This window comes from Mus pahari, chromosome 12, assembly GCF_900095145.1.
Source record: "Mus pahari chromosome 12, PAHARI_EIJ_v1.1, whole genome shotgun sequence".
Lineage (NCBI taxonomy): Eukaryota > Metazoa > Chordata > Mammalia > Rodentia > Muridae > Mus > Mus pahari.
In genome coordinates, this window is record NC_034601.1 from 73,251,103 (window position 1) to 73,271,362 (window position 20,260).

The window sequence follows — 20,260 nt, forward strand, 5'->3', positions numbered from 1 at the left end:
AGGGGATTCAAAGTCTCTATGAAGACTTCACGGATATTAAGCTTTGTAGCAATAATACTATAAAATCAAGTTATTTGGAGAATAAAGAAAAAAATCTACCCTAAAAAAGTAGATATGAATATGTAAGAAGCTATTTTAAATATGGGATATATATAGTGTAAATGTAACTACACATAACAGTATCTTTTTCATGCATATTTGCGTTTTTCACAAATTTCTGTTTAATTGATGATTGCAATGTGATCATAACTACTTCTTAATGTTGGGATGCTAAATCTCTTCTAACTTCAGAAAAGGTGAAGAAAATTAATTGCGTAAAATCAATTGGGACAAGCAACAGTGGTTAGGGCACACATTTTTAAGTGTTAACTGTCTTTTTAAAACTATATCTAATCTAGATATGTAAAATACCTAAATGGAACAGATAAACATGTTTTATTAAAGAATCTTAAGTTGGTGAATATATAAAGTTGAGCCTTGATTATTAAGGAAACATATTTCATAGTTATAAAAATGTATTATAATATATTAGCCCTCGAAAACATATTAGCATGTATATTGAAATATGTTTAAAGATATCAATTAATAATTTGAAATATTTCAAATGATATTAATATTAATGAATAATATACAGTAAGAAACATTTGAGTGATTTATTTTCTTTATACTTTTTATTAGAAAAGAAGATAAGTTTTATTTATCTTAGTATTGATAAAACAGACCTTTGTCTAAAAAAACTAATATAACTATAAATCAACCTGTTAAGTTATTCATTTACAAATAGTCCTATAATAGGAAAACATCAGAACTGATAAAAAGTTTTAAACCTTCTAAGTGGCAAATAGAAAAGTTAATTTGCATGAATTCTGATTACTTCTGTAAGGACAAATAAGGAATGGGTAAATGGGCCATATGATCAAGATATTGTAGGCACCAAGAGTTGCTTACTACTTCTGTGAGTATTAAATCATATACCCAGGAGTTAGATGGATCAAAGTGCATATTGACATCTTGTCTTCACTTCTATTAAGTCTCATTTTATAATTACTATTTTTTTTATGTATGATTTTGTTGGCTACTGTTTCTTCAAAGTCTTAGGAAAGGTAATGGGTTACCTACCTCTTGCTAAGATTGAGGGAATTAAGAAGCTTCTTTATGAACATAAAACACTGTCCTTTATGTGAAGCATAGGCAGTAATCCCCTAAATCGTGACATTAGGATGCACATCACTAAAGAAGAGTTGCCTTAACTGTGATATGGTCTTAATATTTCTTACAAAAAAAAATATAAAGAATTGGCTTATAAAAGCTTTGTTCAAGGACCATGACAATATTCAAAAAGTACCTGTTCTCACTGTTTAATTGGCATATTAGTAATAGGTCCTACTCAGCAAATCACCTCATTTAGCTACCTAGAGGGACACTTTGCCATTCGTTATCTCAAATCATTCCCTGGACACTCTTGTTCTATAAATGAGGCAGTCTACAAATGTGTAAATGAGATTCTCATGCCTAGGGGAGTATTTGGTAACACCCACCTTAATTTTTTTCCATTCCATATGGAGTAGCAATTAGGGGATTAAAAATACCTCCTTGTCTTAGGTTGAATGGAAAATAAATTAATTTATATGGGAGAATTACCACCCCTCTCTTGGCTTCCTTACAATGTCAGCATAAAATGACATAGGGATTTAATTTACTACATTATGAGTTCAAGCAATTAAGTGTTAAATGGTTGGTAATTTAGAAGGCACTAGTACAGCAAATGTTTGATTTTAGGAAATAGCATTTCTGAAAATTAGAAAATTTACATCAAATCTCAACATCCCATAATTTATATTTTTGTACATTTTGGAGTCATACATGAAAGAACAAGCTGTTAGAATAACCTTTGCCAAAGAATTTTCTATCAATAGGCATGATCTAAATTTTTCATATGTGACTTCCCTCAATACAAAATAATAGTCACATATGGTCCCAGATCAGAATTTCATAGAGTATCTCTGATTCTTGGACTCAGGCCACAGATACAAGTGAATAAAAATACTGTCAGTTTTATGCATCTCCTGCCTCTATAGAAACCACACGTAACCTTAAATGTTGGAAAATCTGACACATGGGCTAGAAATTTGTTTCAGTGTTATGACTACCAACAACCCTTGCCAAGGACATGTGTTGAGTAACCAACACATATATTTTGAGACTCATAACCTGCTGTAACTGCAGTTACAGAGTCAGCTTGCATCAACATGACCATGTGCATATGCACACAGGTGTGTACACAGGCATGTGAGCAAAGCATATGCTCTCAAACTTTTAAAAGAGTGCAAATTAAACTTTATATGCCCCATACAGGGGAAAGACAGGGCCAAGAAGTGGGAGTGGGTGGGCAGGGGAGCAGGGTGGGGGGGAAGGTATAGGGGACATTCGGGATAGCATTTGAAATGTAAATGAAGAAAATATCTAATAAAATAAGTTTTTAAAAAAAGAGTGCAAATTATGCTGTTAATAGTATCTGGGACCACCAGGGCCAAGAAGGGGGAGTAGGTGGGTAGGGGAGTGGGTAGGGGAGGGTGTAGGGGACTTTGGGGATAGCATTTAAATTTAAATGAAGTAAATACCTAATTAAAAATTGGAAAAAAGAAAATAAAACATTTACATTGTGGAGATTATATATATATATATATATATATATATATATATATATATATATATATATATAAAATGGAGAACGGCAAAATGTTTATATATGGATCTAGAATAAGGTGTGGTAGAACAGAGCTATACATAACGCCAGGAAAAATTTTCTGTTTTTCTCTGAATGGATGACTCTCATTGTCACATTTTAAGAAACGGAAGTAACTTCATTCTTCCAACTCAATAGTCCTGGAGCACTGGCTTTCCACACATTTGCCTTGCCTTCACTGTCTGCAGGTTTCATTAGCTTCATGCCCCACCAATTTTCAGTTAGAAATATTAACGGTTGAGCTAAAAATCTGCCAGTTCATGTACACTCTTTACTTTATATATCAATCTGTATTTGAATAATGATACCCAGTTTTACTTCCCCATTTTTTGTTCTTCTGTTGTCTAAATAAGAGTGTTAATAAATAGCTCTTAATCTGGAAGAGATAAAACATTTGACAGTTTAAAAAAATAGTATCTGGGACCTTTATATTTAAGTGATTAATATGACAGAATCCAGTGATTAGCTTCCATTAGATAATTTGATTTAGATAAACATTGCGATAAATTTTTTGCTTTATTCATTAATTTGGATGATTTTTCAAATACAGAGTTATTTAAACACCAAGTGCTCTAAAATCCATACAGAGTGAATAAAATAATATTTAGGTAGTAACTTTAAAGATGGAAGCCAGTCATGGTGGCCTTAAGCTGGGCATTTTAAAACTGATATCTGAAATTGCAAGACTCAGACAACTGAGGAAGTATTCCTGCAAGGTTGAGGTTATCCTGTATATACAGTGCTTGATGAAATGAAGGAGATGGAGTGGCAGAAGAGGAAGAGAGATAGGTGTAGAGATAGAAATAAAGATAGTGGGCTGGTGAGATGGCTCAGCTGGTAAGAGCNCCCGACTACTCTTCNNAAGGTCCNGAGTTCAAATCCCAGCAAACACATGGTGGCTCGCAACCATCCTTAACNAGATCTGACGCCTTCTTCTGGAGTGTCTGAAGACAGCTACAGTGTACTTACATATAATAAATAAATAAATAAATCTTAAAAAAAAGAAAAGAAAAGAAATAAAGATAGTTATAGATAGAGAGAAAAGAGAATGAGAGCATGAGAGAAAATAAAGTAGAAAACAAACAAAAATGTGTTATTTGGTCTTTCATTGTTCATGGAAAAACATAGAACCATTTAGCATTATTTCAAATGTGTTTTCTATATTTCCTTGTGTATTATTTAATTATAGTCATGTAAAAAACTACCGAAAGTATACATCTATAAATACTTTCCAATATTTACTTCACAGATAGTTCTATTCAACAAATATTAGTAATAGTCTCTGGCAATTATTCAATTATCCATTTTTTGACAGTCTAAAAATGACTGTAAACCAAGTTTGTGTTTGAGTTAAAAGAGTAAAATTTAATAGGTTGATATACTATTCCTTGATTAATTTGAGGTATCATCAGTTATTGGATAGTATATTAATGTCTATAGAGACAAAAATTAGAAATGACACTGAGTTGATTACATTAGAAATTTCACACATCTCTTTTTATTAAGACCGAGGTAATAAAATATTTACATTATTCTAATAAATTTTATTTAAAGTAGAACTTTTTCATAGCGCTATTTACCGAAACCTCCTTTCTCTACTTCCACAGAAAGACAAGGAAGACCAGTGGCTGGAGAAGAAGGTACAGGGGAACAAAGACCACATTATCTTGGAGCATCTGCAGTGGACAATGGGCTATGAAGTGCAAATCACAGCTGCCAACCGACTGGGGTATTCCGAGCCTACTGTATATGAGTTCAGCATGCCCCCAAAGCCCAACATTATTAAAGGTAAGCCAGATGTTATCCTTCCTTAAAATTAGCACTGGATTAGAGGGTCTTTTTAAACTCTCGGATATATTTGACAAATTATGAAAGTTAACATAGATAAACTGAAATGTCAGTTTTAGGTTCTAATCATGATTACTGTTGCATATGATAGTGGAGTTTCACAATTCTTGTCAATAGGAGATATTGGATATTTGAGAAAAAAAAAGATTTGATATCTTTAGCAGTATCATTGAAATAGGGATGATGAGCAGAGGGGGAGGAATGAAGGGGACAAGGACAGATGAAAATGCCCCTGAGAACATTTGGTGAAATGAGAAGAAATGTTTGCAAAGACAAGTTGTCTGCCAACCACCCGGGAGCTTGTTTTCCAGCTCTGGCTTGTGTGTGCGCAGCTGAAGACAAGCTCAGCCATGCCTGACCAAGGAAGTTGATTTTAAAAACAAAATCACTGAGGCAGAAACAACTTAAAATGCACTTTGATTAAGAACTAGAGCTGGGTTACAAACAGGGTTAAATAAACCAGGGAACTCTTGACCTTCGTTTTAAATATGAACCAATCATCAATCTCTGTGGCAAGTATAATCCATATTCCACTGCACATTAACATGCTAATAACATACCATGTTATTAAAATTATTCTCAGAATCATTCTATGAGTTCAATGAAGACAGGGCATATGCCAGATCAAAATGATACTCAATTCTGTGAATTAGTTGCAAATTAAAATGTTTCCTCATAATAAGTATCATTATTTGATTTATAAATAAAGGTTTGTAAAATATACTTTTAAATATATTTTATTGCATATATGTGATGAGAACAAAAATACTTATTCATAAAAATGTGACTCATTTCATTGCATATATGTGATGAGAACAAAAATATTTATTCATAAAAATGTGACTCATTTCACTTGTAGCACATACCATTATTAAGACATAATATTTTCCAAGCAAGAAAAATATAAAACGTCATTCTGGTTATCTGATTTAACTTGTAATTTTAAGAATACACCAATGTGGCATATTTTTTAATATTCTGGACCTTTAAAGTTGAATGACGTTTGATATCATTAATCTTTGATTAAACTACATTATACAGGTCATAAGGTTTAAAACTAATAGAACTTGTAACTAAGTATTACTAATATTTATTCACAATTATTTTAAACTGTATATTTTTAAAATTTCAAAGATAGGGTCCTCCAGAGATATTATGGGTAGTTCTTAATATTATTATTTTTTTAATTTGAAAAGCATTCCTGTGATATCACATTATATTCTTAGGAGCGGGGCAAGGAAGAGCTGCTCATTTTACAGGCTGCCTTTAAGTAGTTAAATGACTGTGTCAGCACAAGTCTACGTGACTTATATGTGATTAAATCTTGCCCTTGGGAAGTGATTGATTTTCCTATATAAAAGTGGTTGGATAGTATAGTATCACTTATCAATTTATTTGTCCTGGTAATTTTGAAATATCAGCAACCTCATCAAAAATTGTATTATGCTTATGGTAATTATATTCCATGCATGTCTCCTACATGTGAATTAAATAGGAACTCAAACTAAGTCAATGTAGATGACAAAGGAATCTAAATTATATCCAACTTCCTGAATTCTCATACTGGTTCATATAGGCAAACTAAATTTTGATTGATTGTATCCAGCCGTTTGGTGTAATCTCAAACAAAAATTTCAGTGGTTTATAAACAAAAATGAAGATTTATGTAAAATAATAAATATGATCTTTAATAGGTACAATGACATAATTATATGAATTTCTTTTGTCTTACAACATCACCATAGAAAGATAATAACTTAAATTTTTTATTTATTCAACTTTCTCAATAACAAAATAATATTTATGAAGATAGAAACAGACATTTTTATCACATTATATTGTATGATACATAACATTCTCATACAGTATTCCATAATTAAGTTACCTTTCAAAAATAATACCTTATAAAATATAAAGTAAACTTTAAATAATGATACAATGTGTTAAAAATAAAATTTAGCCAATGTATTCATTGTTCTTGTCTCAGTATTCTATAAATGGTAAATAAATAGCCTAAAAATAGCAAATAAATTGCATATATTTTATGAGTGTGAAATTGGATGATGAAAAAAATCCAATGAGAAAAAGTTTCTGAAAATACTTGAAGTAATTAAATTCAAGTATATATATTACATGGGAGAAATCTTTGACACCAGTGCTTGTTTCCTTAGCAACTAAAAAAAAAAAAATACTGAGTGCATCTGTAGAGAATTTGGATGTGTTTGCCTCAGGAGAATCATAGGGGTAGAGCTATGTCTCAAAGTCTTATAAAAACTTTGTAATTAACTCTCAGGATCTTAAAAAAGTTAGAAAAAGTTAGTATCAAATAACAGGTGTAGTCACTACATGCTTTGCGTTCATGTAACTAATAAGTAATATACAACTATAAGTGATGAGACAACATGCATTGCCAACGTGATTCAGAGAGTTGATTTCAAAGAAACCAATAGTCACCTGGTCTATCAAGTGCACTCTAGTTGAAACCTTTCCTGAGTTTCCTCCCACAGTGTGGCTGAATTTGGTACTGTATACTCCTTCCCTGTATTATCCTGTTTAGAGAATGATGGGCATATAGTTCAATCTCCAAGAAGCATGTAATGTCAAGTTATTAGTCAGATATTCACGTTGCAAATGATTAAAACATGGCTTGGAAGTTTATATCATGAGGCTGTGAGAATTAACAGTTGAATAGATTTTGTGGCTTGGTAGAGATTAACCCACTCAACAATAATGTTTAAATTCCCTAAAGAGTTTGTGATGTCCCTTGAGATTTTTTCAGCTCTAGAAATATGACAGGCCCAGAAGTGGTGTTTAAGGGATTCTGCTTAGAAAAAAAAAAAAAAAAAAAAAAAAAAAGAATCCAAAAACTAAGTATCAAGAACTGTAATACAGGAGGAAGGACACATGGATTTTGCACACAAAACCACCATATAATATTAAGGTCTTGTAGAGTTACTGGAAAAATATAGCATGTAGTTTTTGCTATCCTGCCTTAAGCTCAGGGAATGGGCCTAGCTACCAGCCACCACCAAGATTTCCTTGGATCCATGGATAAAAAGACAACACGGGGCACTGTCAAACCTCCCTTGCCACCCCAAGAAAAATTGGACAGAGTGGCCATTGGCTATTCCAATCAAAAACTATCATGACTGCTTGGATTTATATCCTGTAGCTATTGCCTCCTTCTTCCACAGCTCTCTCCATTCTCCACCTTCCAGGCAACTCAGTGTCCTACCCCATCCTCAGTCTTTGGTCGCTGGTATATTTATTGGTGGATCGAGAACCAGTTGGGGAACAGGACCTTAGCATCACAACCAATCCCTACAGAGAAACATAAAAGTAATAGCTTGAAAGTTAGAATAAGGCATTACCTCCTGAAGTACACTAATGATGTTTGAAGTGATGTGGGAAAAAATCGATGCAAAATGCATGAGTGTCATTGCATGCAGCTTTGCCAAAGTGATTCAGAGAAAGACTAATAACAAACGGGTTAAAAGTGTCATACACAACAGCAAGGCTTGCTTCCCCTCTAGGTTAATGGTTATGAGAAGCTTGCCTGTGGATATGGGTAGAGGAAGTGGAAATCATGAGAAAGCCATTTAAGGTGAAGAAAGCTGGACTCTTTCATGTCTGATGTAATGAGAACTCAGCCATAGGGTAGACACAACAGGGAAGCCTGCCAAGCTAGCTTAGAAAAAAGAAGATTTCGTTCTCTCTATACTGTACCATGAGTAAAAGGTCAATGTACCCAAGGGGACAAATTTAAAAAGAAAATTATAATACCAGAGTTTCATAATTTTTTTTAATTTTCCTAAATGAATCTAGTGATTGGCAAGTCTTATTAAACCTCATGGGAAGTATGCTTTTGTAGACTAAAAATTGTTTATTTACCATCTTGAGGATAACTGTTAAAGATGTGATGATAAAGATATTGGAAGCATTTTAATATGTAACATTCAACAGAGTTATACTTTTCAATAGTATTTAAAAATGATCTTCATAGATTTTAATCACAATTCGTGTGATTTTTTTTGTCTAGTTTTAAATAAAGGATAAATTCAAGATCTTAACTTAAAGTGTGCATATAGAAATTGTAAACTTAAGTCTTTTCTTTAAGGCAGAGAAGATATAAATTTAATATTTTTGTATATTATGTATCATAGAATGTCCAAGTAGGTATACAGATATTTTACTCATAAAGCTCATAACTCATATGCATTCACAACAATCCCAAAGAAGGACCTATATCTAGAGTACAGATGTCAATTATGTGAATAAAATATTACTCTATGATAGTCTGCTTATATAATTTTATATATAATTCATTATTTTGAAGTTTTTTTCTCGGTATATATCTTGGTAGCATTGTATTTCTCTCTAGTTTATGAACCTGATTTTAAAAATAGATTTTTAAATTATAATATACTTTATTTTGATTAAGGAAAGCTTATTTCGAAGATATGTCTTTTTGTTATGGAGAAACAGAACATAAAAAGTGAAATATATGTCTTTACAATATTAAGGAGACAACTCCATTTTACTATAATGTATAAATTATACATGAATTATTAAATTATAAATGAATAAATGAGAAAAAGGATTCACTTGAATATCAAATAAAAATACTTTTAAAGAATTCATTTTATCTTTTAGAATATACACTAAATAAATTCAGAAAAATCATGATATCATGGTCAAATTAACAAGATAGGACTTGATTTTAGCTCTCTATAATTCTCAGTATAGTAAAAATGCTGCAACAATACATTATTTTTATAAACATAAAATTATATTGTTATGACCATAAATTTCAAAATAACTTGTGAAGTGATTCAGCAATATGCAGATAGTTTGGCAATAAACAATTGACTGATTTCTTCTACATTTGTCTCTTCTTCTGTGTCTAAATGTTTACTTGCATTTTATAGTAATTTTTTTTCAAATTTAATAATAGCTATCTAATATGAATAATAATAATGAATTTCACAGAGAATACTGTGGAATATTACAGGCTTATGTGTATTGTTGTACTATTAATGTTTTAATTCACAATTGGATTGTCTATGACTTCTTCCTTATCATTTTTTATGTTTAACAAACAACCATAATTTTTTTCTTAATATGACAAAAGTAATGTCTGGACACCCTGGTATAAATGTTGTTTATATTAGTTCTCACATAAACTTTTTGTATAAAACAATTATTTTAAAAAACATTTGATATAATGCTTTAATCATCGTTGTTTGTCAGAGTAATTATTTTCAAGGTAAATGTAAATAGTTGTATGTAAAAATTTCATTAATTTTTTTCTCTTTTTTCTTTCCTACTATTGTTTCTTTTCTTTTATTTTACTTTCATGTTTAAAACTTTATTATTTTGTTATTTTTTATTGTGCTCTATGTTCAAAAATGATTTTATCATACAGATAATTGCTGTGAAGCGAATAAAGGTGAAAATGGAGGCCAGTCATGGCACCTGAATGCTGTTGGGTTTACTTTTGTAATAACCATGAGTTTGTCTTGCTTATTTTAGTGTGCTATATTCTATGGTATCTCTGAACAGAGATAACAAAAGAGTAGCTACAGGCTAATCAAAAATTATAATCAAAAATTTCAGTCCAGTTTAATTTATGTTTACACAATTCTCCTTCCCCTGAATTCGGTACATTCTCTAATTTTATCTGAGTAATTTGGAAGAAAACAATGCAGAAGGAAATTACACCAGAAGTTTTTTCTTGCAAATACTTTTTTTCAGTCACAATATGTTTGACTCCAAATTCATTACTTTGCAAAGTAGACTTTGTTACATTGAATTTAATTTCTATAGTGGGCCTTGCTTTCATTTTAGTTTGCAAATATCTTTCAACATCCATCCATAAGTATAAAACATGCAAATTTTTGTTTTAAAAAGTTGTGAATCACTTCTACAAGACTTTAGTACTGTTAAAAGAAATTTTCTGGTTTTGTGAACATTTCTAAGATTTTATAGGGTCTACCATTTATATAAACCATAAGCTTGATACCCTATTATATCAGATACATCCATTTCTTCTTCTGCTTTCTGTAGTTTGAGATAAACACTGTATGAAGCAACAAAATTGAATCAAATTTCTTTTCATTTTGAAGATCCAATTAACATTTTCTTAAGTGAAAATGCCTCTCTCCCATTATCAATAGTAAGTAACCTTAATCTCAGTACATTTAAGTGTTACTAAGTCAGTACCTTCACATGAATCTTTGGCCAGTGTTGCAGATCTAAATCTGTCCCAGGTATCTATTTTATTTTCACTACTGGTGACAGTCCCCCTCTTTTGCAAGCATCAGAATACAAAGTGGCCATTTTAGGCATTACTTTAAAAGAGGTGAAAATGAGAGGGAAACAAGAAGCCGCTGCATTCAGATAAAAAACAAAACAAAACAAAACAAAACCCAAACCAACCAACCAACCAATCAAAAAACTCAATTGGGAGAAACACAGGAAGAATGGTATCTCTTTCTCCAGTTTCAGTTATTTGTCAATGAGAGGAATGTGCTGTTAGCTTTGAACCAGATCCTATGAAAGAATGATTAGTATTTAAGCCAATTAAGAAACTACACATGCACCAACACACACACAAACACACACACACACACACACACACACACACCACACATGTACATACAAACACACCACAAACATTACCATCTTTACTTGCTCAATCAAAAAATAAAAAAACAAAAATTACAACTTTTGATAGTCAACCCCTAAAATCAAGTATTCAGTTCTCTGAAACATTGTCCCTAATTTTGGGATACCCAAACATTATTGATTGTGTGAGGTCCAAAGAGATTATATGTGCATTAGTCTTCAGCTTTATTTTATTTTATAATTTAAAACATCTAGCTTTTAATTATTTTTTATTCTTGTAATTTGCAAAGTAACTGGCAAATGACTTATTTAAAGACTTTTTTTCCTCTTTGCTGAAACAACAAAAATTTCTAATTATTATAATATGAAAACATAATTCATATCTCTGGAAATATTTTTTTTATTTTTGCAATATAACATGACCCATGCATAATTGAATTAGATTCCTTGATATTGGCCTGAATAAATGATATGGTCATTGCTGATGAGTAGAAAATATTGAGAATGATCAATGATTCAAGAAAAATACTTCTAAACATCTTTCATCCCATCCTTAATCCATGACTCCAAATATTTCCATGAAAATGTCATCTGTTATTTTAACTTGACAAGAAATCACAAATCATTTGGAACACATGAAATGTGTGCTTAGTCAATTATATTGATTGATTTCTTTTAAGTTTATATCCCAAAACTGAACATTACCAAGAGTGATACCAAAAATAGTCCATGTCAAGGTTACACAGAAATGTATCATTTTGGAAATCACAAAGTAATTGTATTGTACTAAAGGATTATAGAAATTACACACTTCCTGATGTATTAAGGAAATGGCAAGGCTCTTGTTGCTAAGTTACATCTTTTATTGTCCAAGTAACATTATTGTGTAAAAACATAAGCTTCCCCTCTTTACCCATTTGAGCCCTTAGGAACAGTCAGTGATAATCTGCACTGTGACAAGGAAATCATAAAAAAATCCATATACTTCTTAGTTTCTACTCTATATTTTTCCTGTTTGTTTTTAAATAAATTGCAGTTGTTGAAAGTGTAGGAATATTGGTAATAAGGCGAGTGTACTATTAACTATTATAGGTAGTTAGATAACTTTTGATCTAATAGTATGTATATCATGATTTATAGTGTTGAAATATTTCAGTAGTTTTTAAACATTGTAACAGTGATGGAGCTTAATGGATTTGCTTATGCATGCATTCCCATGTCACCTGTATGTATATGTGTCAGGTCAGGATATCTTTTTAGGAATTTCTGAGTGTTTCCATTTTCTCTTCTTACTCCTTGCTCAGTAACCCTAACACCTAGATTTAAGGGACTCTCCTTCCAGTTATAAGTTTTATAATTATTTATTAGGTCCCTCTGTGAGGTAGCAGTAGGCCCTTTCCTACAAAATGTCTTCTCGGACAAATTACCATTCAAAATCTTCCTCTTTATACTTGTTTGGATTTATATAACGAAGGATTCTCTTATGAAATCCATCCTTAGCTTCTTTCAAAATCTATGACGATACATATATGTAAGTAGTAACCAACAAGAAGTTTAAATTTTTAATGGCTTTCCCCCCTTTTATTTTTGCTTATTTTCATTTTCCTAATTTATCTAAACATGTGTTTGACTAGATATATTTTAAAAAATGTTAAACGTTAGATTTAGATTCCCAACCTGTTTTCTATGTATGTATAATAGTTTTAGTTTTACTAGTATATAACAAATATAGTCACAAATTTTATTTTCTAATAGGGTTAAAAACATACAGCTTTTTGTTTAAGTTAAAGGATAAATGAATATACAAACTGTGTAAGGGGAGTTAACATCATAACTGCCATCCATCGATTCAAATACTGTTTATTTAACACTGCACATTTATTAGGATCCAGTTATATGCAAATCAATTAAAGAAAAAGTTCAATGGATCCTCTGTGCTTTGATCTGACTATTCTTTTCAGTCACCAAGGCATATAGTATATAGAAGTTTGTCATGTACAACCAAATTAGAACAGACACAAGTGGCTATATAAAACCTTAAGTGTTATGTGTTACTTTCTAAGAATGGAGAAAAAAATAAAATTAAAATGATTTTGGCTATTCACGATGATTAGATGATATCAAGCCAAGAAAGTAGTGTTTTGCTCTTATGTTTAAGAATTTTCAAAGTTGTTCTTCAAATGCAAATAATCAAAATTGTTCATTTTTGTTGTAATGTTAGAAATTGTGAGTGCCCTAAATAGTTATTGATAGCAGTAACAATTATGTTGCATAATTTTCTGACTTTATAACTCTACCAGAATAAATCCATAGGCATTCATACAAGTAAATGCTATATATAACTTGTGATTTTAGGTATTTTATGATGATTTATTCCTGTGGTGCACACTGCTCTTTCTTTTAACAATCTCAACAACGCCAAATTAAGTATCCTTTCTATCTTCAAAAACATGTTCTTAATAATTATGCCACAATTTTTACAAACTCATTACCCCTCCTGCCGTTTGTTTTCTTTTCTGTAGAAGAATGAGTATATGTCCTGTAGCTGGTTTTCTGTTAATCACACATAAAATTTAATTCCTGTTCCAGTAGTTATATATCATATAATATTGAGCCAATGCATCTAATAGATTAGTCATATTTGCCTGTGTCAAGCAATTGAATACATAACAGTTCTTGAATTGATTATGAAATCAAATTAAATTGCAAGCCAATATCCATATGAATTAGGTCATCAAAAAGATATAGTTTATTATAAATTCTGAAGATTTTGCTGATATACGTTTAGTCCTTAACTAAGTAAAATATTTCTAGATTTCCATTTTGTACTTTTCCCAATAATGACTAGATCAGATTATTATACTATAGTCAATATTTTAAAATTATATTCTATGTTCACAGAGATGACAAAAGGTATATTTACTTTAAAGATAATTTATATGTACCACGATGAGATAATAATGGCTTTCATGTCTTGCTTTATTTTATAGAACTTAAATTTGTTACCTTGTCTAAGATTATGTACTAGATAAAATTAATAATTATGTACTGAATCTCCTCTGACTCCTAGTTGTTAACTTCTAACCCTAAAATATTTGTTAGGAAATTCTATGGCTATAAAGTGTATTATTTTATAAAATTAATTTATTAGAATTTCTGGAAATAGAAAAAACCACATTTAAGTTGTGTAAAAATGCACATGTTTAATTAAAGTGTGTGTGAAGAGTCCTAGGTGCATTCCAACCTATGATAACATCTTTTGCAGTTTGATTTTTATTTTTATCTATTTTGATGTAAGTCTTGCATTCATCCATGTATACCTACATTTCATTTTTTGTATGAACTAACATTGATTTTATAATATCTAGGTATTAAACAATCTCTTAATTTGTTTAAATTTAAAATGAATTAATTTTATTTTTATCACTTTGCTTTATGAAAGACAATATGAAGGTGCAAGTTATGAAAGCTGAATAATTTTGAAGTACAGCATCATTTAAAAATTACTTGATTCAATTTTATTTTATGTATGTATTAAATGGGCAATGTGAACTCCTGAATCTTTTGAAAAATAAACTAAAAATAGCTGCCTTCAATAACATCCACAACTCAGACATATTTATGAATATTTCTCTCATAACTTTACATTGATTATATGTATTTTTTACATTTGAAACTATTTGATCATTTTAATGGCATTTGTTTTCATCACAAATTATTTTATTAAAAATATGTACATGTTATAAATGTATTGTCTTTGGTATCATCTCTTATTTAACATGCCCCATTTATTATCCAGTGCAATGTATAATCCTGTGCATGTTTTCCATAGTGTATTAAATGTCATTTTATTTTATGTATCTCTGTGTCTTCTCCATTGTTGTAATAAAGAAAACTGTGGAAAGTCTTTGTTACATGTGTTTTCTTTATTACTGTTACAGTCTTTTGGTCCTTCTGTGTGATTTCATTTTTTAACTGGTCAAATTCAAGCTTTCAATACATTTGTTTGTAGTCAAGATTAGTGACAAATGTTTGTTAGTGAATGGTTTCAATTTTGAGATCATAAAAACACATACAAATGTCCAATGTGAATTGACTCAAATATTTTCCTATTTTCAAAGTAAAAATTTATGACACCTAAGAAATACCATAAAATATAATTTGAAAAATTATAAATAGTCTCTATTCTTTGTACATAAAGTAGAAAGAACAAATAACAACCTTCTTGTTTATGAATAAGAAAAATAGTAACCATAAATGCTAGAAAACTATGGTTTTTAAAACATAAACTCTCTAACATCATGGGGAATCGATTAAGTAACACATTCAATGTCACCTTAACATTAGCCATGTGAGATATAGGGTGTTTCTCTTATGTTATAGAGGAGAATGTTCAGCTTCAGAAAAGTTGGTTAATTTTCAAGTTACATAGTTATCATTTCAATTTAGTTAACACTATTATTTGATTGTTGAGTAACATGTGGTTTCGAATGGTTCCTTGTCTCCATGAAAATTAAATTTGATTTTGTATTGATAAATGTATCTCACACATACAGATGAACATATAAGCAATACAGTTTTAAACAACAAATAATATACAGAATCAGCAGTATGCAATTAAATAGAAATTACTGTTTTTTTAAGATCCACATTACTTGTTACTTTATGTGATATTATTATTATTATTATTATTATTATTATTATTATTATTATTTTGGTTTTTTTGAAACAGGGTTTCTCTGTATAGCCCTGGCTGTCCTGGAACTCACTTTGTAGACCAGGCTGGCCTCAAACTCAAAAATCTGCCTGCCTCCGCCTACTTTATGTGATATTATACGTTTTACTCATGAACATGTCATTCTGAAAGTTCTAGCATAATATATCTACCATTTGCTTAAATGTATTTGCACATGCTTCAAGATGAATTTAATTGAAAGGTTACATTTTCTATTTTTTTCAATTGAGTAAAAGAGAAAGATGTTTAACATACTTACATATAAATATTAACTTATCTTTTATCTACATTTATTCTTCCTGAAGCTCCTTTAAAACGATGATACGCAATGTAAAGTAGTTATCTGGCAGCCACTGGGAGTTTTCTGTTCACCTCTGTGGTGAATTTGTAGTGTATGATCATAGCCTCATTGTGTGCCATTGGAGAAACCAGAGGCATATGCGGTAATATAAAATTTTCCAATCAAATACTCAGTTCTAATATTTTATCTTGATTGGCCAAGCAAAAACCATGCAACAATAAGATATGTGCACTTGCCAAGCACACTGGCTTCTAATTATCTTTTTTTTTCAGTTACTTATTTTTAATGTCAGTCAATGTTTCAGCATCATGATTTCTGGTCAGTTATCATTCCTTTATTATTTGCTAATGTTTTCATTCAACCTTCCACAAAAAGCTACTTTCCAGACACCATTTTTGTCTACAATTGAATTTACTAAATTTCTTATTCTTCTACAGTATTCTGAAATTGCCATTGAATAATTTTGTAACATAGTTCACAAAAGTAGGTAGCTTTCTATTTACATGAAAATATTTTTCTTAATGTCTAATCAAATGAATATAGAAAGTTATGATTTAAAAATTGTTAAGACAACAAAATTACTAGCTCCTGGAGACATGATTTTATGTTATTTCCTTTCATCTCTATCTAGCCTTTTCTTTAGTACAACTGTTATATTTATAATGTTCAGAAATAACTATTCAAATAGAAGCTTTTTAATTATGGATAAATTATTTTCTTTTACATTGTCATTTCTGTTTTAAAGAGACCATAGGCTGTAAACTAAGATGTATTTTTCTATTATTTTCACAAAAGGTGAATTGAACATGAGCAAAATATTAAATGGAAACCTGCCAAGGTTCTAGGATTTTGAATTTCAAACCTGTACATATTGTTATTATTTAAGAAAGTTTATTTCATGGAAAAGAGTACTGTATATAGCAGAGTACAGTGTGCTTCAGAAACAGGTTCTTTTTTTTTTTTTAAGACTAGGAGGCCACCATAGCTAACACATCCATGTTTGTCTCTCTTCCCTCACTATGACATCCAGAATCAAGGACATGAGACTGGATTTTTTTTTTTTTTTCTACCAATTCACCACTGAGGTATAGTGCCTTTCCCATGCAAGCCGTATACCACAGCTGCATTTTTCTCTGTTGAGGACTTTATTTAAAGATTAATACTAGACTTGCATCAAAATAAGACAGGGAAGTACTCGGGTTCTAGGCGGTCTTTCCTCGTGCCGACCATATCCCATTGACAGTGTATCTGACCAGATAGCCCACCACCTCTGAAAACTGAACCAGCACTGATAACACTCAGTCCACATTTTACTCCTGCAGTTCGGTATTTTGTGTTTGTTGGATGATTAGTGACTTTGGCCAACATTATGTTACCAGCGAACAATGCCCATACATGAAACCCATCTATTGGCTCTTTCTCCTCTCTGTTCCTCTGGAATGGTCATTCAGCATTCACGGTCTGCATAGATTTGTCATGTCTAGAGTGCCACACAGCATCTCAGCACATACAGTACTCTAGGATAAATTTAATAATGTATGGAGGATTTTGAAATGTCCTTTAATTTATTTATTTTTTGTTTCATGCAAGACTTCATAATAAATAATATTTCATTATTTGAATATACTACAGTTTATTTATCAAATCAACTTTTGAAGGGTGTCTTGGTAGCATCTTTCCCTTATATATTAAGTAAATAGAAAATCTACCCTCCTATAACTAAAGATATACTAAGATGCATTACATTATTAACTTTACAAGTTTCCCAAGGCATTTAAAATATGTAGTTTTAGTAATATAGTGTGTTAGAAAATTAAAAATAAAAGCATAAACTGTGAGGATTTGTCTATTATAATAGTTCAAGTAACTTTGAGTTTCTAACGAAAATTCAAGTACACTTTTGCTCTACATCTTATAAAATGGTTTGTAGTATTTAATATCACATTAAGGGACTTTTTTGGTTTTCTATTTTGTGCATCTAAAATACCTATTAAATATTCTAAAACTAAGTGGGCCAATAGAGATACTGATGTTTATGATACAAAAATACTTAACTGTACCTTAATCATTTTGTATAGTTCTAGAGATATATATTTGTTCATTTTAGGTTACTTGTATGTCTTTCTACACACATCTTGTACATTTTCTTAGGGCCTGAAGTGGTCAGAAGAAGGCATTAGATACCTTGAAACTTAAGTTATGGAAGATTACAATCAGCCAATTGGTTCTTACAAACCTAACTTGGTTTTGTTCTAAGATCAGTACACACTGCCAATCCTTTAATTATCTCCCAAGCCTCAGATAAAGAGATATTTATTTTTCTTTTATCAATAAAAACCTTCATTTTCTAATCAGACAAAGACACAGATATCAAACAACCTAACATACAACATCAAATTTAAATATTTATAGTAGAATCTGTAAATTCTACTTCAAAATACCAATTTATATAGAAAATAAGGTGACATATAATAATCTTTTGTGTGTCATCTTTTACCATTTTAGAATATGCTTTTAAAAAATGATCTCATATTAAACAATATTTAATTTAATTGATCAATATAAAATTAAAGTAGATATTTTGTACTGTGTGTCCTTCAGATATTCAGAAAAATATCCAGTAACTCAAACATCCATTACCAAATTAGTATTGTTTACAATTTGGGATTCGTTCTTCTGTTTTTGTTTAAATGACCATAAAATGCACACTTTAACTTTCTTTATGTTAAAATCGTGATAGTAAGTATTTTGTAAGGTTTTGTGAAAATTCCTAATACTCTTTTTCCTTTTCTGAAGGGTAACTGAAGAGGAATGGATTTGTGGTTGAGGAAAAGTAGGGGAATGGGTTGGGAGGAGAAGAGAGAGAAAAAACTGACTTCGTTTTGTATGGTATGAGGAAAGAATGAATTTTGAGATATAAAAGTAAATAATTTTAACTTTGTGGAAGATGTAGTACTTTTTGATATCAGCTATTTCTAGGTAGGTCAAATTGAATTGCAGTCATGATCATCCTTTTGTATCAGCTTTCAAAGTACAGAGATCATAGACAAATGGCACTGTGGCCCACGATAGACATGTTTTACATACCATTGTTTTAAGCTAGATAAATACCAAACCTTAAGTTGTTAACAATATTTAAATAACTGGATTCTAAAAACAGAGGTCATGATATACTCCAACTCCAATAGAATATCATTCCCAATATGAGTACACAATAGTTGTTCATAGGTTTAGATATACATACCATAAAATTTCATTGTGTGCTTGAAGCTCTGTTAAGACCTACATTCACATGTCAATTAGGGCAAACATTAATACATGCGAATATATGTCACATTCCTCATCTTGTCACTGGAAATATCAACCTGGGGATTATCATGCCTGTGAGGACTATGTTAATGCAGATGTCACAGGGAAGAGAAAGTCACAGAATCGATCCCTCTTAGCCACTGCAATAGCTAAGCCAAAACTGGCTTTCCTTCCTTTTGTCTTAACTCTGCTATATATTTAGTGACTTTATACCATCATTTTTTTTTAAAGATCATATTTACTAGGTTCTGTTGAATGTCTCAGGTTCATCAGTTGTGTTTTGACTCTTGTCCTTGTTTCTATAATCCATTTCAAAGCCTAACATTTTAGCTCTCATTATTGAGTAACCAAACAACCAACCACTCAGGACCACTACAAATATCTCTTCTTTAATAGAACCATATTTGTTCTTTAACATCAGACATATTATTAGCATATTTTTATTTCATAGCTTGACACAACCATGGCAGGATCGGCAAGTGATATAAAGTGAAAAACTCATGACATGAAAAAAAAAAATAGAGTCTTGGAGTTTTCTCTGTAAAACAAACAAACAAACAAACAAACAAAACAAGGAGGCAGTTAACGGATTGCGAAGGCTTATTTTGGAATGAAATGGAGGAAGGTTCTCAGAAGGCAAAAGAACAAACTTCTCTCTCTCTCTCTCTCTCTCTCTCTCTCTCTCTCTCTCTCT

General features: G+C 30.8%; 1 protein-coding gene across 2 annotated transcripts in view; it reads left to right on the forward strand.

Moving 5' to 3' along the window:
• Positions 1-20,260, forward strand: part of Ncam2 (neural cell adhesion molecule 2) — a 419,526-nt gene that overhangs the window by 379,929 nt on the left and 19,337 nt on the right. Inside the window, exons 15-16 of one of the 2 annotated variants that reach the window (XM_021209391.2) lie at positions 4,354-4,534; positions 10,020-11,481. In XM_021209391.2, coding sequence (XP_021065050.1) covers positions 4,354-4,534; positions 10,020-10,126 — 288 coding nt within the window. In that variant the 3' untranslated portion in view covers positions 10,127-11,481. Of the gene's footprint in view, positions 1-4,353; positions 4,535-10,019; positions 11,482-20,260 lie in introns of those variants that run through there. The other variant, XM_021209390.2, reaches the window with a different exon arrangement.